The 23,067-nt window shown below is 40.6% G+C and overlaps 1 protein-coding gene across 5 annotated transcripts in view; it reads left to right on the top strand.

Moving 5' to 3' along the window:
* Positions 1-23,067, top strand: part of USO1 (USO1 vesicle transport factor) — a 1,866,649-nt gene that overhangs the window by 392,719 nt on the left and 1,450,863 nt on the right. For 2 of the 5 annotated variants that reach the window (XM_044061107.1, XM_044061110.1), the window contains exon 5: positions 12,927-12,938. The exons of 2 other annotated variants lie outside the window; for them this stretch is intronic. In XM_044061107.1, coding sequence (XP_043917042.1) covers positions 12,927-12,938 — 12 coding nt within the window. The remainder of the gene's footprint in view (positions 1-12,926; positions 12,939-23,067) is intronic. One more of the 5 variants, XM_044061108.1, reaches the window with a different exon arrangement.

Below are 23,067 nucleotides of genomic sequence, written 5' to 3' on the forward strand. Positions count from 1 at the left end.
CACAAAAAATTTTTAACATAAAACGTTTAAGCACTGAACTAAGTACTATAATGATCAGGATAGCTGGTTTTAGACATGATTTATTATTGGCACACATTTCATTACATGTATACATTTTATTATATGTATAGATTCTAGATTCTACATATTTAATATTTATGGCTGTATATTTATCAGGTTTATTGTTTGTACGTTATACTATCAGTTTTTTGATATTAAGAGTTTGTATTAATTTATTTACACACAGTGTATATAACAACATTTTAATATTTTAAATATTGTTAACAAGTTGCACGCACATATTTATTACTGGTGGTGTTTGGCTTTGAGGTCAAACATATTTATGTAGTAAAGTTTTATTTGATATTATTTTCACATGACATTTTAAAATAGTTACTTATGATTTTTTACGTACATATGGGGGATTTTATGACAGAGCAATTTTAAAGAAAGAAATGTCACGTTTATGGTTGTTTATGATTTATCACAGTTAACGTGGTTGAATGAATGTTTGTTGTTGTTCATTTTTATTCATTTTCATTTTTATTAAATTTTTAATCGATTTTGTAGATGACACTGTTACAACTATATTCAGTACATTTACAAAAGGTTTTAGATTAATTCCCAACAAGTCACCTTGATTAAACCTAATTAAATATACTAATTGTTAATCAACTGCCCTACTTAAAGGGAATCCAACATCCTGCTGTTGTATCTTGAAAAAGCCTGGTATTTACACAGGCGAAAGCGCTTGATGAAGTTGTTTCTATCTACCTTATTGTGTTGTTCGTTTTAAAATAAAGTTATTTCATAGTTTTGAAGAGTCTTGGAAGAGTTCATTGGGCATCGACGTGCTGTTTGCATTATTTTGTGGATCTGTGGGACTCGGTTCGTTTTTTTGCTGTTTTATTAGAATTGCTAGTCCACCAACTCTCAGATACTATGATGTTCACAAACTAGTCACTCTTTCCTGTGATGCTTCAAAATTTGGTCTTGGCACAGTCATTCTACAAGAGGGTCAACCTGTTGCCTCTGCATTGTGAACTCTTGCCCAAACTGAAATGCAGTATGCCCAAATTGAGAAAGAGCTGATGGCAGTTGTGTTTGCATGATCGAAGTTCCATGATTATGTTTATGGTAGACCTATCCAGATTGAAACAGACCACCAACTTCTAGTCACTATCTTAAGAATACCTATGCATTCAGCTCCTGCCAGATTGCAAAGTATGATGTAGATTGCAAAAGTATAATTTCATTCTTGTCTACAAGACAGGCAAACTTCTTTATCTTGCTGATAAATTATCCAGATCGCCCAGAAACACCACTGAGCAGCACGAGAATAAGAACCTTGATTTTGAAGTCATGGAAGTGAGAAATTTTTCTTCCATACGTATTGAGGAGTTGAGATCAAACAACCACAGATCCAGTTTTACAAAGCGTCAGCCATTTTATCAATCAAGGATGGCTGTCAAAGCAGTCTAGTTTACCTCAAGAAGTGCAACCTTATTTTCCATACAGAGATGACATTTTGTCTGACAATTGTATCTGTATGAAAGGCCCAAAAGTAATTGTTCCAAAGTCCTTTCAGCAAGAGTACCTTACTATCTTGCATTGTGGGCACCCAGGAACTGACTGTACCAAAGAAGGGCGAGAGGACTAGTATTTGGTCTTTTATGTCACAAGACATTGAGAGAGTACTTTCTTCTTGCTTTGTATGTAATAGTACTAAGCCACATCAACAGAAGGAACCACTTCAGCTGAACCAGATTCCCGAACTACCTTGGTCGATAGTAGCCACCTACATTTTCAAGTGGAATGGACAAACATTATGTTGTTTGAGATTGACCTACTTCCTAATCTAGCATCCAGTACTGTCATAACTAAGATGAATGTCATTTTACAGTCCATGGTTGTCCACACAAAGTTATTTCTGACAACAGCACACAGTTTACAAGCCAACAGTTCAGAAGATTTGCCGATTAAATGTGACTTTACTGATGTCATGAGTAGCCCAGAGTATTCGCAGTCAAAGTGTTTGACAGAATGTGCAGTTCAAAGGGCAAAACAGTTACAAGAGATGTCAAAACGAGGCAATAGTGATATTTTCTTGAGTCTTGAATCTCAGAAATATTCCTTGTGATAAACATCTTGGTTCAACCGCCGCCCTAGAGACTTCTGTAGAGATAAACCAGAACCACGTTGCCAATCAGTAGTCAATTGTTAGTTCCATGCGTCAAGAACAAGTCAGTGCAAACCAATCTGTTGAGGAAGGATTTAACCCAGAAGTCCTACTACAATAAGACCAGCAAACCGGTCAATCCATTACGAGAAAGAGAAGTGGTAAGGATGCAGATGTCCAAAGATTATGATCGGATTGGAGTCGTGAAGAATATTTGCCCAGAGCCGAGATCATATATTGTGGAATCACAAGGAGTAGCGTTTAGATGGAATCTGAAACATTTGATGCTGGTGTCCGAGCCCATACCACAGCACATAGCCTGTGAGAAAAACATTCTATCTCAGAGTGGTTTGTCCGGTGTTCCAATTCCAGAGGAAGTTCCAGAGAATATTCCCATTCCTGTGATGAATCCAGAAGTTCCTGATACGGGTTGCTTACCGAAGACCGTCCCTGTTGCTAAATCCAGTCCAGATTGTTATGTTACCAGATCCGGTTGTATCTCCATACTTCATTATTTATCTACAGCAACTTGGACATAAACATTTTGTTTGTTTCTAATGTTTGTAGTAATGCATGTCTAACTCCAATGTTGTGTTTTACTAAGGGCAATCTTTTTAAGAGAGGGGATGTTGATCAGTGTGTGTGTGTATGTATCTTTAAGAAGCTATCCAAGGGCTTGCACAAGTGTATAAATACTGAGCACATGCGAGCCTGACTGCCATTTTGTAGTAAGCTGTTGAGATGTACAGTGGATATAAAAAGTGTACACACTCCTGTTATAGTGCCAGGTTTCTGTGATATAAAAATAATGAGATCACAATAAATCATTTCAAAACTTTGCCCACCTTTAATGTGACCTATAACCTGTACAGTTCAGTTGAAAAACAAACAAATCTGGTTGCACAAGTGTGCACACCCTTAACGTAATACTTTGTTGAAGCACCTTTTGATTTAATTACAGCATTCAGTCTTCTTTGGTAGGTGTCTGTCAGCATGGCAGATCTTGACTTGGCAATCTTTGCCCACTCTTCCTTGCAAAAGTGCTCCAAATCTGTCAGATTGTGAGGGCATCTCTTGCACACAGCCCTCTTCAGGCCCCCCACTGTCTTCACTGTGTTCCATAGTGTATCCAATGCTGTGGAAATTTTTTTGTACCCTTCTGACTGATATCTTTCAACAATGAGATGCCTTTGATGCTTTGTAAGCTCTCGACGAACCATGGCTTTTGCTGTAGCAGGCGAATGAGTAAATGTCAGGAAAATCCTAGTAGGACAGCTGAACTTTATTTGGGGTTAATCAGACTCTCTTTAATTGATGGCAGGTGTGTACCTAAGAAGACTGAATGCTGTAATTAAATCAAAAGGTGCTTCAATAAATAAAGTGCACACTTCTGCAACCAGCTTATTGTACGTTTTTTTTATTTTTTATATTTTTTCCCCTAACAGATTTGTTTGTTTCTCAATTGAATTGTACAGGTTATAGTCACATTAAAGGTGGGAAAAGTTTTGAAATGATTTATTGTGGTCTCATTTTTTTATATCACAAAAACCTGGCATTTTAACAGGGGTGTACATACTTTTTATATCCACTGTAAGCATGTATGTATATAAGGTTTGTCTGTTAATCAGTTTGTTTGTATTTTATGATGCTACTATCCATCCTGATGTGTTTCTGTGTAATAAAACATCTAAATGAAATACCCCACCTGCTTGTCATCTGTGTTAGAGAGGGAAGAACGACAGACTCCTAGCATTAAGCAACAGTACCCTGAGTTTATCTAGAGAGGATTTTGTTACATTGGGAGGTTGGTTATATTGACACTACCTAAAAAGGTATAGTAGGGGTAGCAAATGCCATAGCCAGTATATATGAGGCAATTGCTGCATTGCCTCAGGATGCCCATGTCTATCAGGCTGGCCAGAAAGATGATGGGAAACTGCCCATCCATGATAGCAGGTTCTTACTGTATGTTTTATTAGGGAAGGGAATGGGTTAGTTTGATAAGACTGTGCTGGTAGTACGGAGACTACAAGAATGACCTATACTTTGTGTAGGCAAAGGTTGGTCAATAAGGCAGTGCTGCTCATTGCATAACTAGAACAACAGATCAGCTTGTAAGGGATGTCCTTCAAGGATGCAACTGCAGTCCTGACATATGGGTTGTCCTGCCTCAGGCAGCCCTTCGGTCGGCCGGATTCCAAAGTCTGGGTCCGGCGTCGGCTGATGTCGCCCTTTCCCCAATGTCAGAGCGTCTGGGGTATAAAAACGTCAGCCGACGCCATCTTCCTCAGTCTTTCTTGCCGCGTGGCGCCCGAAGCAGAAGCAGTTCGCAAGTGCCAGTCGACCAGCTCCTGTGTTTTCAGCTACTGAAGTCTTCAAAAAAGCTAAGTACCCCGTTGGGGACCTTTTCTTGCCTCAGCCGATGTCAGATAAAAGTGAAAAAGTTAATAATTGTTTAACTTGTGGGAAACAAATACCTCATAAGGATTTCCACTCTTACTGCCTAGGCCCAGAACACAACGTCTCGGCCTGTGCAGCTTGTGCCTCTTTCAATAAACGCACTCTTAGGCGTCGGTCAGAGTTTGCACAGGATTATTTTGGGGAAGATTTCTGTTATATCATGCCATCGGAGCTTCCGACAGCACATTTACCTAAAAAACGGAAGGATATGGACCGACATCCGCGGTCTCGGCCGACACCACGCTTAGGCCTACCGCGAGTGTCTCTGTCTCTTCTGAGCCAGTTTCGCAACCGCTACAGACCGACGACACCGCTCCACCGGTTACTTCAGTACCGGAGGCCAGCTCGGTGCCGGTTTCTGTTCTCCCCTCTGAGACCATAGCCCAGGATATTTCTGACACCATTTCAGTGGATAAGACTACTCCAGCACGTGGGGCTGCCAGGCCTCCAGTGTCTATGTCCATTAAGGCCTACACATGTGCTAAGGCTGCCAAACAGGCTAAGTCTCTCCCTCCAAGATCTGTTTCACTGGGATCCACTTCTGGTTCTCAAATTTTAAGTTTAGCTGAGGACCTTATTTCTTTAATTAGGGGTTCACAGCCTCATCCAGATAGAGGCTCTCAGCCGCCTTCTGACAAGAGGCCTAGGGTTGAGCAGGTAGACTCCCAGTCCTCCGATGAGGCCTCAGGTGACTCTGCACATTCAGACTACCAGGAGGAGGCCTTCCCGGCCTACGAGGATTCTGATGCGGAGGAATCTATTCCCTCTGCTTCTCCTCCTGAGGAGTTTTCCTTTGGGGAAATGCTTCATTCCATGAGGGAACACTTCAAATGGCAAGGCCAAGAATACTCAGATTCTAGGAAAAGGTTAAGGGAATTTTTAAAGCTACCTCAGCATAGACCCTTAGCTATTCCTCCAGTTTTAAATGTTTTAGATGATGTGTACTTAGAATCTAGTGTCTCCCCTGACTCCCTCCCCCCTGCTCCTGTCAAGCCAGACGGGTACTACAGGGTTCCAGACACACATCAATTTCTGTTCAAGGGCCATACTGCTGACCCTGAAACTATTTCTCAGGGGCCTAAAGGGGTTTTATCCACTACTGCTAAGAACCCACTCCCTTTGGAAAGAGATTCTAGGGCTTTAGAAAGGTGGGGCAAGAAAGTATATACATATTCCACCCTTTCTATGTGAGCATTAAATTGTCAATTTCATATGATTCAGTATCATGAATACATGTTGGATGACTTGCAAAAGAAACTGGCTTCCCCTGAACCATTAGATAGAAAGGGGTTACAGGAATTGGTTCATAATACTAAGCAGGTTAGCAGCCATTTCCTTCAGTGTGGATATGATGCATTGGAAGCTTCATGTAGAGCAGCAATGACAGGTGCGGTCATACGCAGACATGCTTGGTTAAAGGAACAAACATTGCCAGACCATGTGAAAATTAAGCTTTTGGACGCACCACTAGAGAAACATAAGCTATTTGGTGCTACTGTACAAGAGGTTTTAAAGAAAATAGAGGAAAAGGCAAAATCAGTGCAAACAGTCAAAGATTTCCTCCAGGTACAGCCTCCAAGATTCAGCAGGAATTGGCCTTCTAAGCATTGGTCCTTTCCTGACACAGACAAATTTCAAAGAGGCAAAAACAGACATGGCAGAGGTAGAGGGCAAACTCGAGGCTCCTACAGAGGACGTCAATGGCAGCCTCCGAACCAGAGAGGTGGGGCAGGACCTTCCACTGCTCCGCCAGGACAATCTCAATGACTTGACTTTGACTCCGCCATCCAGGGCTCAATTAGAAGCACCTTTGGGCGGAAAATATCTTTATTCTCACAAAACTGGCACAATATTACAAAGGACAAATGGATACTGGAGATAATAGACAAAGGATACAGATTCCATTTTCATACACTGCCAACAAGACATGGCAGGCCAAACCTGCCACCAAATCAAAGGGCAGAGGCACTCAAACAAATAACAAACCTACCTCAAATAAGAGCAATAGAAAACTAAAATGGTATCTAAAAAGTCTATGGTCTCAGCACAGCCACAGCCTGGAAACATTGATCCCACTCATTCCATGCCTTCAAAAGGAATTTCTGTGGTGGGCTCAAGCAAGCCAAATAAACAAAGGTCTGCCTTTCAGCAAGCCTCATACAAGTCAAACCATAACAACAGACGCCTCAGACCATGGATGGGGGGGGGGCGCACATGGAGGGCAGATGCATTCAAGGACAATGGACACAAAAAGAAAAGCACCTGCATATCAACCAAAAAGAAATGCTGGCAGTGATACATGCAATCAAGGCCTTCGAAAAGTTCATGCATCAGGGCCATCTACTAATAAAGACAGACAATACCACAGTTATGTGGTACATAAACAAGCAAGGAGGTACCCATTCCTACCCTCTTTGCAGACTGGCAATGAATCTCTGGGATATTTCCCTACAACTGAAAATAGAGCTACAATCCCAGTTTGTACCAGGGAAGGACAATGTTCTGGCTGACAGCCTAAGCAGAAACATCATGGATCCACATGAATGGATGTTGCATCCAGACATTTTCGTACAAATAGCTCAAGCATGGGGAAGGCCGGATATAGACCTTTTTGCCTTCCACTTCAATCACCATCTGAAAAAGTTTTGCACAAGGACATACCATCCTCAAGCATGGAAGGTGGACGCTCTCTCCTTCAGTTGGAACTCTCTAACACTATATGCCTTCCCACCTCTTCCTTTGATGACCAAGGTGTTACTAAAGATCAAGACAGAGCAACCGAAAGTCATACTGATAGCTCCAGACTGGCCAAGACAACACTGGTACCCACTGCTACGGAGCTTGACACACACCAATCCGTGGCTCCTTCCTCAATGGCCACTTCTTCTGACACAGCACAATTACAGGACACTACACCCCAACTTGAAAACATTGAAGCTGACAGCTTGGAAGATTCCATGACTATTACTCAGGATACACTTTCCAAAAGGGTAAAAGATATCATCCTGGAGGCGCGCAGACCTTCCACTAGAAAAACATCCTCAGCAAAATGGAAGAGATTTCTTATCTGGAACAGCAAAAAGGGTCAAGACCCATCAGTGATGAGCATTCCACAGATCCTGGAATACTTGGCTGAAATGCTTCACAATGGCCTTTCATATTCTTCCATAAAAATACATGCTTCAGCAATATCTGCCAAATATAACACTGATCCGCCTGTATTTTCTCACCCATTGCTAAGACAGTTTCTAAGAGGTATAAAGAACATCAACCCTCCAAGGAAACCACCAGTGCCTGCATGGGACCTCAACTTCATGCTGGAAAAATTAACTCTTCCCCCCTTTGAACCAGCAGCATCTTCAGAGTTGCAATTTCTGTCTTGGAAGACAGCCTTCCTTCTGGCAGTAACCTCAGCAAGAAGAGTCTCTGAGCTACAGGCCCTTATGGCAGTACAATCATTTCTCATTTTTCACCAGGACAGAGTTTCTTTGAGAACCAATCCGCCATTCATGCCAAAGGTGGTATCCAGGGTGTCCCTGAATCAAGCTATTCACCTGCCTACCTTCTTTCCCAATCCTCAAAATAAAGGAGAGAGACTTCTGCACACCTTGGACATACACAGACAGTTGCGCTACTACTTGGACAGAACAAAGACTTTCAGAAGATCTGACCAGCTTTTTGTAGCTTTCGCTGCTGGATTGCAGGGAAAAGCAATTTCCAAACAGACAATTTCTAAATGGATTGGAAATTGCATTCGATTCTGCTACTCTTTTCATGGAAAAACTGTGCCAGCTGACATCAGGCCACATTCCACCAGAACTACAGCCACCTCCACAGCTTTTTTTAAGAGGAGTGGCAACAAAGGACATTTTAGAAGCTGCTACATGGAGCTCCGTGCATACATTTTCCAAACATTACAACCTGCCTTTATACTCAAGGTCCAGAGCAGGGTTTGCCTCTGCAGTCCTGCAGGGCATTTTAGCTACACCATCTTTGTCTTACTGCCTACCACCCCCAGGTTGGCTATGGTATTCAACCCATATGTCAGGACTTCAGTTGCATCCTTGAAGGACATAGTGCAGTTTTGTACCTACCATAAATGTAGATGTCCGATAGGTATGCAACTGCAGTCAGGTTTTCCCTCCCACCTATCCCTCTGTGGTATACTTTTGGGTTTCTACCCCTCATTTTAGCTACCTGGGGTAATCTTTTATGGTGTATTTGTTTTTATGCTGTTGTACTTGTCTTGAATTTTTTCTCTATTTTTCAAAATTTAGCCTTCCTTAGAGGGCACCTGGCATCTGGGGCAAGAAACACTGAGGAAGATGGCGTCGGCTGACGTTTTTATACCCCAGGTGCTCTGACGTCGGGGAAAGGGCGACATCAGCCGGACCCAGACTTTGGAATCCGGCCGACCGAAGGGCTGCCTGAGGCAGGACAACCCATATGTCAGGGCTGCAGTTGCATACCTATCGGACATCTACATTTATGGTATGTACAAAACTGTACTTTTCCCTGACAGCTGTTTAGGGAAAAACTGAGCTTCTAGGCTTTTGCATTTGTACAGGGCACTGCTAACTGCCACTGTGCAAAGAACAACACCGAGCAAACGGAAACAAGTTGTAAGCTAACTGCCAATGAGTAAAACACACAATAAGCCTTCCACCAGTAATCCCCAACTTGGACAGGCTAGAACAGCAAACTTCTGCCACAAGGGTGCAGAAAAACTCCTTAACATAGAATAGTTGATTTGGAGCCCAGGTGTAACAAGACCACTCAAATTACCTACAACAGTTGTACAACTAGCAGATACGATGTAATACAGTGCAATTAATTACTTAAAATAGCAGTAGACAGTACAATTTTTTTTTATTTTGTTTTATTTATTTTGCCGTAAAGTACAAAAATAACAGCAAACCGTCACACTATATAAGAGAAGTGCAAAAGAACTTATTTTATCTTTTCCGTAATGGATTGTTCCAGGTGAAAGCAAATTCTCAGCAATCATTAGCAAAGTCAGCAAACAATGAGCAGCTCTGTGTATCTATGCCAAAGCTTGCACAAACGTGAAGCTTAAATACGAGCAAAGGGAAACAAGTTTTAAGCTAACTACTAATCAGGAAAGCACACAGTAAGCCTTCCATCAGCAGTCCCTAACTCAGACAGGTTAGATCAGCACACTTCTACCACAAAGGTGCAGAAAAACACCTTCTTAATGTAGAATAGCTGGTTTGGAGCCCACGTGTAACAAGAACATACATACAAACTACCTACAGCTAACAGTTACAATGTAATATAGTGCAATTGACTACTTAAAGAAGTAGCAGCAGACAGTAAAGTTTTTTGAAACTGCTAAAGTATAGCCACACTATGTAAGAGAAGTGCAAAAAGTTACATGGAGCCCTTTTTCATGCTTCCCAGCTCAGATAGACTAGGTAAACACCTACTGCTACTAGATGAATAATCCCGGTCCTCCTAAACTAAAAGCACAGTAAAGGAGTGTCCAGAGTGCAATGCTACCACAAACAAACTTAAAGATATGGGTACAGGAGTGTACTTTAAACAGCTTATAAGTGTGATTATTCAATAAAAGTACTTGACTTTGTATAAATGAGCCAAGAGCCACTCAATTGTACAGAATTTATAAAGGCACTAAAAGCAAGATAAGTTGATTAATAAGCTCTCCAGACAATAACACTGCATGCAGAAATCTCACATAAACAGACCAGGCTATTTCCCTGTGCACTAGATGGAAAATCCACTGACCTCTTGATGTAAAAAAACAAGTGCTTGCTAGAGTGTACAATATACTTACTTTATCCAACAGCTTGCTTGATTCTGAATTCAGAGCAACTAAATCAGTAGAACAGACAATGAGAGGCAAAATGCACTTTTTCAGTATAAGCACAAGGAAAGGCAAATAAGTAATTCAGGATATCAACAGCAGTGTAAAAAGGGTGGAGCTTATTAAGCTCAATTTACAGTAGGGGTGGGAAGCTTAAAATCACCAGGTTTAAAAGGCAGATCAGTGAAGGAGAGGGTGGGTTGGAAAAACTAGCAGAGAATCACCAGCAGTTTATGCAGGCTTGAAATCTTTTCAGAAAAAGACGTTGACCCAGAATTCACTGTGTATTTAAGTATCACCCAAGAAACAGTCTACCAAATGAAAAAAAAATGTGAAATATGCAGTCTAGATAATTTGTCTATCTCTCACATAGAACAAAAACACCAGGCCAAGCAGATTTCTTAAAACAGAAAACAAAATGTAACAAGCAAAACAGAAAGCAGCGCTATCACTGACAGAGAAACAAAAAATATAACAGGATCACCAGCAGTGCTTCAGTTTATTCAGACTAACCCCTGGTTCATAATGGCTGTAGGTGCAACACCAGAGGGATCCTGGGTAAAAGATGAGTGGTTTGAGGTACAAAAAATGGCCACAGCAGAGGCACTCACCTGCAACTGAGCAAATTGCTAGCCTGCTGTGGTGGCAAATGATGTTTGCTTAACTTTCTTTTTGTGACTGGAAGGAGGACTGACCATTGGAGTGGCGGTGTATTCCATGGTCAGGATAAAAATGGTGCCTCAAAAACACATTAAAATGTACTTTCAAACAGTATGGCAGCCCCACAATTTTAAGATAAACACAAGTTCTCCAAAGAAAGTAGTTTATCTGGTAGATAACACAACTTTTAAACTGTCAGAAACGAGTACTGCTTTTGAAAGTATGTTACAGTCTCGAGACATTTTGTTAAAACACGACACTTGTAGCTTTAATAACTTTATTGAAGAGAAGAGTAATAAAACATCAGTAAAAAAAAAAAAAAAGAAGAAAATGGAAGTTTTTTCCTAAAAGGGAGCTTATCTGTCCAGCTAAGGAAAGCACAAGCAGACTGTCTATCCTCGGAAACCTCAGAGGAACGTACTGTTCAGTGGCAGTAAAGCTCTGAAGGGCTTAGCGCAAAAGCTTGTCTTTTAGTCAGCCCAGCTCAAGCTGTTTGACGGTTTGGGCACATAGATTTAACTCGTATAGCTAAGGCTAGAGCAGCAGCGATCAATATGAAAAACATGCATAGGATCTTGGTTCAGCTACTTTAACTGCTTCAGCCTTAAACTACAGATTTTCCTATGGCTTTTGCATTATTTTTGTCTCCAACCTTCTACATTTTCTATTATTGTCGAAATTATGAATCTGCTACTTTCTTTTTAGGTCTTTAGCTACAATTCTGAGGTTTGGTAATTAACATAATGTGCCACATCACTGTAGCCTATTTAACATTTCTTTGCCAAACTGTTTACATGCATGCCTGTTTCAGGACTTCAAATTAATCAGAAACATTTTTAGATTTCCTAGTGTCAGCTGTTTTCATTTCACTGTAGTCAGGTAAAACTGTATATTCCATTTTTTAACAATGTAAGACATTTGTTTATGATGCAGTTTCAAGCATTTCAGGAACAGTTGTGTATTATAATTAGTGGCCAGCTTACATTTGGAGAAATTGAAAAGCACATGATATGTTCATCATAGGTCCTGGACAAAAGAATAGTTAAATATATAATAAAGCTTAGCGTTTTAAAATTCTTGGAAGGAGGCCCCTTACATGAAGTAGTGATAGAACACAGCAGGCTAGATTTATAGAGTTACACAATACACTAAAAAAATACCATGTGAAATCAGGTACAAACTAGCATCTTCTGAATTTAGTTTGGCAGATGGAAAGCAACATATTTGACGCAACAGATCTGTTGCACCCTTTCCAGTCATCACACTAAGGTCAAAATTAGGACTAAAACTGAAGTTTGTTGTTGCCAGAATTATTATGTTGGTGAAAGTGAATGTAATTCTAATTTTTCTCATTTAACTTTGCAGCAGTTTTCTTTGCTGCAAACTGTTAGTGTAAACCATTTATGATGTCATGTGCATTTAATCAGTCAGAGATATAGTGGAAAATACTTTTTTATGACAATGTCTCTATTATTAACTACAGAGAAAACTGACAGTTATACAGTTTTTCTAATTTATTTCAGCTGTATTTTAAGATGCTAAGAATACTTTATACTTTTCTATTTTTTTTTTTTTTGTGTGGCAATGGTTAGAACTGCTTGTGGTTTCTATGGCCTGTTAGGCGATTCTTATTGAAAGATATTCAAATGTAGTCTTAATTGTTACAAAAAATCTCGAGTACCATGAAGAATTGTGCTGTTTGATGTGCAGTTTTTCTGGAAACAGTAATAATGCCTTTTTTTCTAATCCTAACTTTTTTTTCTTTCATGTATTCTTCTGCAGCAGATTCTGAAGGTAATGGATTTGCTTGTGCTTAGTGCTTTGTAGATGTATTGTCCCACTTGTAATAACGTCTGTGCAATTTCTTACTAAACCACTTGCTAAGCATTCTTTTTTCACATTAACACCACTACTTCCCTTATTTTTTGAGTTCCATAGTTTGATCAGTAATTTGGAGAGGGGGAAGCAAACAACAAAAAAAGAAAAGTTCAAGTTTCGTTTACTCCTTTCTACTTCGAATAATCAACTTTGCACATGCAAAATTTCAGTGGCTTTTCATTTAACGTTCTTTTTTTAAATTATTTTACACTTTTTGGGTACTGACCCATCGCACTGCAGCAGCAGGATTTACAATGTTGTAATCTATTGTACCTTTCTGCCTTTTTAAAATGTTTAAGCCCCTGCTTCCTTACCATTTTTAGGTTTTATTCTAGTAGCAAGTTACTGTTTAATCTGTTTATCATATCCTATGATCATGCTTGTCTCATGGCTCCTGTTTGCTTCTGTAAAGAGCAAATGAGGCACTTTGTTATAATTGTCTTGAAGCTGACTTTACTGCTATAGTTACTGGGAGTTGCTAGGTTTTTTTGCAGTCCGTGCAAGGTAAAAAGTATTTTAATTTCCTCATGATACATCTTTAATTTTCTGATTTCTGCTTATCTAGTCTGTTTCTCACGTTTCTTGCATGCTGTATGAACCCAGTGCATGTATTATGTTGTCCCCATTAAACTGTTTGCATGTTATACGAAGTGGCTATAGATGTTGCATCTTTTGCAGTATGGCAAAACATCCATTTTTATGTTAATCCAACCTACTGGATTTAGCTCACATAAATGAGAGGAAGGAATTTGGCTCCTAGCAGTTTAGTGTGGAGTTTAAAAAAGATTTGCTGAAGAACATCATCGTCCTTAGATTTTCCTTTGTCTACCTTTGCCTACTTTGCAACTGACCAGTGCTTCCTGGATCATACGGAAAGGAATATCTTTTATCTTGTTTGATTAGCAAGAAGCGAAAGTAAAATAAAATTAGCAGCATGAGGTCACATCTTACAAACTTTAGGATGCAATAAATGTTGAGCGTAGAAATGGCCTGTTGAGAGACTTACAGGGTTAAAAAAGACTCACAGGCACTGTATTTGTCATTCTTGATTTAAATGTTTGTGGTATTTTTTGTTTTTTAAAACTGTTGCATCATATAAGAACTGTAGTGGCTTTGGTAGTTTGTACAGACAGGCAATATATTGGCAGAGTTGGGGAAGGTGTGGAAATGTGCATGGATTTGCTCTTTAAACCTTGTAATTTCTGCTAAAGTATGCTAAATAGCTTATTTGATAAACTTGGTCTCTCTCTAAAATTTTTAGGTCTACATTCCTAAATGGCATGCATTTCTTTCACAGATCTATCAAGCGTCTGTGAAGTATGGCAAAATAATGGTTCATTCTGTAGCAGTTAATGAAACTTCAACTGAAGCACTATGTAACCTCTTTGCTTCCAAGTGTGCTTTTTTAATATAAAATGGCAGAAATGGGGTGGGGAGAAACGTATTTTAAATGATCTCAAGTAGAAAAATCTTCCCTGATCAGCTTTAGTAAGAAATTGAGGGCCCTCATCAAGTCAACTAAAGCCAGTTTTGAAAAGAAAATTGCCAAGGATGCCAACGATAACCATAAGGCCTTCTATGGTTACGTCAAAAACCTAAATGGCAATGCTCAGGTCTGTTCTGAGCTAGTACAAAATGGAACAAAATACACTGACCCCACTGACATTGCCAACATCTTGGCTGGCAGGTTCAGTGCAAATCCCCCCCCCCCTCACCACCTACAGGGCCTATTACTTTTCCAGGGGATTGTGTAACTCCAATTATTACTGATACGTTGGTTAATAAGGCTCTATCTAAAGCTAAAAACACTGCCTCCATGGGACCAGATGGTGTCCCGGGCTGTGTCATACGTGAGCTCCAAAATGAATTAACCCCGCATCTGAATACCCTGTTCAGTCTCAGCCTCTCGACAGGATATGTGCCCATAGAATGGCGCACAGCAACGGTGGTTCCACTGCACAAGGGTGGGCCTACAACCGACCCTACGAACTACAGACCAATAAGCCTGACCAGTCTGATCTGTAAGGCAATGGAGTGAATCATTATGGAACTCATAAATGGAGAGATTGGGAACCTCCAAACACTTGACCCCACACAGTTCGGCTTCGTCAAGGGCAGATCATGTCTCCTGAACCTGGTGGACTTCTTTGAGACAGTTACTCAGACTATAGATAAGGGAAATGAGGTACACACGGCTTACCTTGACCTTGCTAAAGCATTTGACACCATTCCCCATTCGGGTATTATTGATAAACTCACCAACCTGGGCATAAACCCTTACATCACAAGATGGATCACAAATTGGCTCTCAGACAGATCCCACAAAGTAAGAGTAGCGGGATCTATGTCCGAATCCAGACCAGTAACGAGCGGTGTGCCTCAGGGCTCTGTCCTGGGGCCCCTCCTGTTTGGCATATACTTCTCAGAAGTACAGGCAAGCACTGATGGGCTGTGGCTGACCAAGTTTGCGGACTGCAAACTGGGTGCTATAATAGTCTCAGGCCAACATGGATATCCTCCAGAAGGGCCTTAACGAGCCTGATGCATGGTGTCAAAGCCATGGTCTCAAGCTAAATGCTACAAAATGCGTAGTAATCCCCTTTGGAAAAAACAGAATACCCTCAAACTACCACATAGGAGGTAACCCCCTGAAATCTGAAGTAGTAATAAGGGACCTAGGGACCCAAGTAGATAATCAGCTTTCCTTTGATAACCATGTTGCCAAGGTGATTAGAAAATCCTATGTGACCCATCTGATCACGAAAGGGTTCGCATCAAGATTTAAGGATGTAGTGGTGCTCCTCTACTCTTCCCTCATCAGACCCATTATTGAGTACAATGCACCAATTGGAATGTACCTGGCTAAGCATCTCCAGCAGCTGGAGAGACCACAGAGGTACCTCACTAAGAGGATTACTGGCCTCAAACAGTTGCCCTATGCAGCACGATTGAAAAAGCTAAGGCTTTTCTCTGTTGAATACCACCTTCTCAGAGGCGATCTCTGTCTAACATACAGAGCCATGTCCAACCCAGAACTGTTGAACATGCTCCATCTTAGCAAAACCAAATCCACTCGAGCTACACGCTCTAGGGATATAAACCTCAGCACAACAATGAATAGAACATGCTGGAGGGACAGATTCCCTTCGCAAAGACTTCCCTTGCTATGGATCAAGGTCCCGATCTACATAAGACAGAGAGCCCCTCACTATCACTCTTCAAGAGGAACCTTGACGAGTGGATGGGTAACAGAATGTTCACACCCGGGATCGTACCAACAGCTCTACTAGATAGGGGCCAAGGGTACTAGCTGTTAGATCAATGGCCTAGGGAAATAACCAAAGGGGCGGTGAATATTGCACAACGTGGCTGGGCTAATATATGCCTTTGGGCAGATAGCCCAGTATCTACCTATGAACCTATAGTGCATTTTGTATACATTTTTTTAATTTTTTGGATATTTTGCTCATTAGCTGAGTTTTGAAGGCTGTAAATGGGATTGATTTTATGCAAGTTGTATATAAGACTGCAGACAGTGCTTCATGTGTCAGTTTAGTGTGTAAGACTTGTTTGTTGCAGAATTTTTAGTACCTTCTAGAGTACTGTAAAAGTGATTCTGCTTAGTCATTTAATGTCTCATATTAACAGTTTTCTCTCTCACCTGTCATTGAGAGAAAAATTTGAAATGCTGTCATTACGAACGCAAATACATCAACATTGTTGTTGTTAGTTAAAGCTAGTTTGCCAAAAAAAAAAAAAATACTGTATTAAAGCCTGTAAAATCTTTATAGAGTTTTAACTCCATGATTTTGATATCAGTAGTACCCCGACATTTGTCCCAGAGCATTTACAGAAAGAATTCTGTTGGGTAAGCTGAGAGTTTCTTAATGCAGATTATCAGTTGGGCAACATCATGTATTCACACAGTAAAATGTGTTAGTGTAGCCTGATCAGTTCTATGAACAGGTCATCTCCAAGGTTAAAAAAGGATAACTGTAACTCGTCTGGACTTCAGGAATGCTATTCACATAATACTTACTTGATTTTCATGGTAACACTAAACTGCATGGGTGAATTGGTTAGTCAGTTGGAAACGGAGCTTTTAGGGGGAACATTATTTTTATTTATTTGTTTTTATTTATTTATTTATTTACATCTGTTGACCAGGAGTGTCCGACTAGACATAGATCCATTTTCAGCGGAGGCCCGGGGAGAAAAGCTCCACAGTTAAAATAAACACAGTAGTTACATTTGATTAACATAGCAATTAATTACAAACATATTAGAATATTATAATCTGGATAAACACAGCATGGAGGCTGAAAGCTCCTCCACTGTGTCTTTTCTTTTAGAGCATTTTAGCAAAGTTTATATGTTATAGAAATTGACGGAGGCCCATGAAGTAGGTGGATATGCAGCTGTCACATCAACTGTAAGTGGAGGCCTTGTATGAAATATTGTGCTGTGGTCTGGATACCAAGGCACCAGAGCTGAAGGGATGGTATGGGTTATTGAACTGGAGAGGATGGAGAAATGGAGCATGACTTAAAGCTCATAATGCTGTAAAATATGTGAGTTTCACTAGGTGGGAATAAAATGGGAGATGAGATGAAATGCGGAACACATCAGAAAGCAAGTTTGGTAGCTGAAAATTTAGTTTGGAAGTGCTGACAGCTCTGTTCTGTGAGAAGACAACAGCCTGGAAAAAGGGCTTCAGCATGACTTCTCATGGATTAACCACAGAATTCTCACCCACTAGTATAATGCCTGGTTAAATTACAAAAGAAAACCGCTTTCTGATATTGTGTACAGATTGTAATGCATTTTCATCAAGATCTGGTTCCCTTTCCTTTCAGTTTTAATGCTGCTGTTTCCTGCAGATGTTATGAACTCAAAATTGCTTACTTTTCCTTTTGAGCTAATCAAAGATTAAAAGGAATCCATACAAGTTTGCAGTTATTACTGTATTTGGTAGTAATGTAAATCATCAAGCTTGTAGGTGTTCATATTATAAGCACAAAAACTGAATCACACGAATACATATTGAGCGACACGTAAAGGGCGAAAGCCCAAAACATCGAATCCCGAACACAACAAAACCAAAAAGCAAATACTGTCACTAACTGTTGTATGCAGGGGGGCAAGCCCCCCTGCACCCCTACATCACCCCTACTTAAATATACCAACTCCGAGATCGCACTCCATTGAAGCAAAGGGAAGAATTCCCTATGGTGGTATCCATTCATACCTTCGATATTGTGAATATTCACTCTTTATGTGTCGCTCAGTACGTGTTCACGCGATTCAGTTTTTGTGCTTATAATATGAACCCAGCTTGTAGATGGGTAGGGAATTATTGGAATTTTTACCTGGTGTGTGTGTACCTACAGTATATAACACAGGATTTTTTCTCCCTGTAGTAATTGTTTTGTTTTGTAAATGAGTAATCACTAGTAAAGAGTTTACCTCTATAAATGCTGATAGGGTTTCCCAGACCAGTGAGATAAATTACATGTTCAAGTGATTAGGTTATTTACATGACCATCTGCTCCTGTTATGTCTTTTATGTAGGCAAGTCACATGTTAAGTTCAAAGTATGCATGTCTGAGCATTTTAGTGACATTTGTTGCTAAAGGGAAATGTGTGCTGTATATAAACATACATAGTAACACAAAAGACCAAGATTTCAGTTTGTAGGATTGTTAGAGCTTGTGATGCCCCTGCACTCTCCCAGTAATCATGGAGCCTCAATCCTCACCAGTGGCAACAGTGGGGGACTAACGTACACAATGGGGGGATGATAAGTACACACACAATAAAGTGCAGTTTCCCTTAAGAGCACACAGAGATCACTCATTCTGGGGCTGGTTTCTCCTTTCTCCAGATCCCCAATAAGACTCCCCACTGGAACAGCTGTAGTGTTAAGATCTCAGTGAGGGGCGAAGCTAAGATCTCCAGCACCATCTCTTTCCAACCAGTGCTTTGTGTCCTTACCCAAGTAGCTGACACACACACACACACACAGACACACACACACACAGACACACACACACGCACACGCACACGCGCACACACACACACTTTGAGATTTGATTTATATGCAAACACATATATACACATAGGGAAGTCTAGAACAGGTTTACTAGCTATGCCCCATTCTGCCCAGACTATAATGTAGTTTCCACTGCCCCAAACCCTTACTTATCAGCTTCTATAAGGCCCTTACAAAGGGTGTTCAATCCTTCTGTGTAATGTTACTATTATCCAAATGGTAGTCTGACCAAGACTGGCAAGGCTAATTAGGAGTGGCCTATACAGTGTCACCAAATACATATACAGGTACTCTAAGACCTTAAGTATGTCTCACAAATATTGGACACAAAGATAGGTTTAAATATATTTAATAAAAAATAATAAAAGAACAAGATAGTACTCAGTCAATCAACACAGGACATATTTAAAACAATGCAGGACAGACTCAAATAAATGCTGAAAACATTTAAACTACTCTTTAGTATATTCCTGTCTGAATCTAAAAATAGTTACTATGCCCTAGACTCTTACTTACAGAGCAAGGCAAGTGCAGAAGTAGTGCTGATGTTCTTGCTAGGTCCAAGACAAAATAGTAAATGCTCAGTCTCTCTCTCAGAGAGTTCTTAAATCAGTATCAAATAGTACTGCTGGGTTAGCTTGGATGACATCACTTTTTGTCACCTGACTTCATTTCCGAGGCTAAAACAGAAACTAATAGAATTTAACATCTCTGTGTTAAAAATACATCTCTCTCAGAACTATGCAGCTGCTAGGAAGTCATAAACTAATAAAACACTTTTTACATTTTAAACCTAGTAATTACTTCTCTTTCAAGACAATACAAAAACTTCTAGCTCTAGAAATTTGTCTGCTATACTATAGCACAATCTTAAAGCAATCTAATTTCAACTTATTTTCTGTTCGAAGTCAGCAGGGCATGCTATGGTTACATTTTAGCTCAGTACATAACATACATTTCTGTATAAATCATATCAATATTCACAAATGACATAGAATTATTTACAAAATTCCAGATAGCTGGGCTGGCAATATTTCTCTATCACAGAGCTCCAGATGGTCATCTGAGTAAATTGCTTCAGGACATTTTGTCCGCAAATCTATTGCATGTGCCTGAATTAAAACCATCCATCCAGAGCTGTTTTTTCCCATTTTTTGCACATGGGTTTGGAGTGTACTTTACCAGTGACGATCATCTAGAGTCAAGGTTTATGCCACCGGGTGGCTAGCCCTGTCATGGTAGTTCAATAAACACCACATACTTGCACTCACACTCACACCTATAGCCAGTTTAGTGTAATTCACCTACTGCACATCATTTGAATATGGGAGGAAACTGGAGCTCCCGGAGGGAACCCACACAAAGAGAGGACATGCAGACTCCGTACACAAGGCATCCCAGCCTAACATCGAACCAGGGAACCTCTTGCTGTGAGGCAGCAATGCTTTCCGCTGTACCATTGTGCCACCCATATGCCTGAATTAAATTAAACAATTTAAAATATAAAGGAGTAGTGTTTTTGTTATCAACCATTAAGTGTCAGTTTTCTATTTATTTAAAGAGGGTTATGTTTTCATTTTTTTTGGTTAATAAATAGAAACCTAACTTGAAGAATGATGAAGGTGTTACCGCAGAAGAATGATGAAGGTGTTACTGCAGAACAAGGATCAAGTGGTCTGAATCAGCATAGAATATGTAATTAAATGGATTAAATGATTTCTAGAGTAATGCCATACTTACTGCTATGTTGTTGTTGTGTCTTTCGGCTTTTCCCGGTTAGGGGTCGCCACAGCGGAACTCTGGTCCGCTAATGATTGGTAGTTGATTTTTATGTGCCGAGTTACCAGCCCTGATGCACAACCTTCAACGAAGGTACGGCCATTCACGCATGTCTCCACGCATTTACACACTTGACTCCCTTCCATTTCATCAGTGATTTTTCAAATCTCATTACCTTGGCCTTTTTTTAATTTTACTTTGCAATCATTTATTTTCTTAAGGAAATGTGTTTTTGATATTGTTTAGTTATTGAATATTTTCAGTGCCCTGTTTGAGTAGTTATGTTGGTTTCATTTTATTTAGACCTAATGATGGGAGAAGACCCCAGTCCTGGATTTAAAAAGTGTAAAATATGTGGACAGAAGATGTCACTATAGGACCCACATGAGATTGGTTTGGGAATGGGGTATCTACAAAGTGGCTGTTATTTGCAAGACTTTTATCTCCCAAACTTTATCTGACATGAAAATAAGTTAGTATTGAAGGGACTGGGCCCTCTGACTTGGCACTGGTGGAAAAAATTGTCTGTGGAGGATTTAGATATCTTCCACAGTTTCAAGGCCTGAAAAGAAAAGGAGAAACAAAAGTTGGAAGATTCTGATATGGCTGTTGTTTCTGTGTTAGAGAAGTCTCCTGCTAAAGAGCCTAGAACTACTCCTACCTAGACCAGGGGCATTTTCTGTGGCAAGCCCCAGCCAAGTCTCTCCTTGACAGGAGTCCACAGGAGCCACAGATTAAGTGCCAAAACATAAGGCTGGAAGTTTTTCTTCTAACAAAGATTGCCCAGGTTTCTCTGTTCTTGACCAGCCTCTGCATCTTCACGTAGGTCTTACATTTCCCTTAGGAGACCTACCTCTGTTGATTGGTAGCAGATGATGATGTCCTTTAAGGCTCAGTTTTGATATGGTGTCATCTCAGCCCTTTTGATGCCTAAGATGGTTAAAAAAAAAAAACTCTCTTCCATCCTTCTCTTCCTTTCCCCCTCTGCCCCAATTTGGTACCAGTAGTGATGGAATCCGTGCCAATTACTGTGACTGCTCCTTTGGCATTGGAATATGTTCCTTTATTTCTGCTGAAGCCCTTGGCATCTTTGGTTGTTTCTGTGATAGCTGGGTTGTTTGGACTGACTTGGGCCAAAGGTCTCTACATTGACTGTTCAGAACGTACTTTGACCTTGGTGTCATCTGAGCTGCTGCCAATATTGATGACTTCATTGTTTGAACCTTTTGTGCTGAAATCCTCAGCGACTTCTTTGGGTCAGGGAAGGTCTGTACTGTCCAACTTTGGTTCCAGTGCTGCTACTGCCAAGTGTTTAGGGCCTGGACGTTTCTGTTGATCTTTTGATGCAGGGAGACCACTGCATTGTTTGCCAGGGCAGGCACACCATCCATCTGTTTCATTCCATAACACTGTCAGGGCAGGATTTCGGACTGGACTTAATCAGGGTTTCCAAAGGACAGAGCTTCTTGTAGTAGGCCTATGGTGTGGAAATCTGAGATGCCTTCTTCCAGATAGAGAGAGAGATAGAGAGGGAGCGAGAGAGAGAGTTCAGATGACTACCCCCTCCCAACCCCAGGAAGATGTAATGTAAGAAGAAGCACCTAGACTCCTCCTTGAAGTCTCCCTTTCCAGATACATATTTTGACAAGAGGGGTTCCCCTAAAATCCCTTTGGGGAGGACACCACCTTCATCAAAATACTGAAAACGATGGGTCAAAGGGGTGTTCATGGTCAGTTCACTCCAAATCCCTGGGAGTTCCCTCCAAATCCCTGGGAGAAGAAATCTTGCACTGGGCCTGTAGGTCCTCTCCCTCAATGGCCTGTGTAGTTCTGCCTCTGGGCAAGGTAGTGGATGTGGTCTAAAACAAAAGATGAATGGAGCCTGATGTCACTGAACCAGTACCCCAGAAGTGTGATAGTGCTGTGGACCACCAAGGATAGACATCACTGGAGTAAGGGTCCTCTTGTGGACTCAATAGTCATCTTTGCTACAACCAAGAAGGATGTCCCAGAGAATGCACAGACCATCCTTCCTTCAAGTAGTGGATCTAGGATGATGGATAGGCAAGGGAGGCTCATGTGTCAGACACATTCTCAATAAGATCTCTGAACTATGTGGTGATTATGCCTAGGTGTCAGAGAGCTCTGGCAAAAAACAGTGGCAGATACTCTGAAACATGTGCCTGTGGTTGAACTAAGGACCCAGTTAGAAAC

This window comes from Protopterus annectens, chromosome 2.part0 (genome assembly GCF_019279795.1).
Source record: "Protopterus annectens isolate FY-2018-M chromosome 2.part0, PAN1.0, whole genome shotgun sequence".
NCBI lineage: Eukaryota > Metazoa > Chordata > Ceratodontiformes > Protopteridae > Protopterus > Protopterus annectens.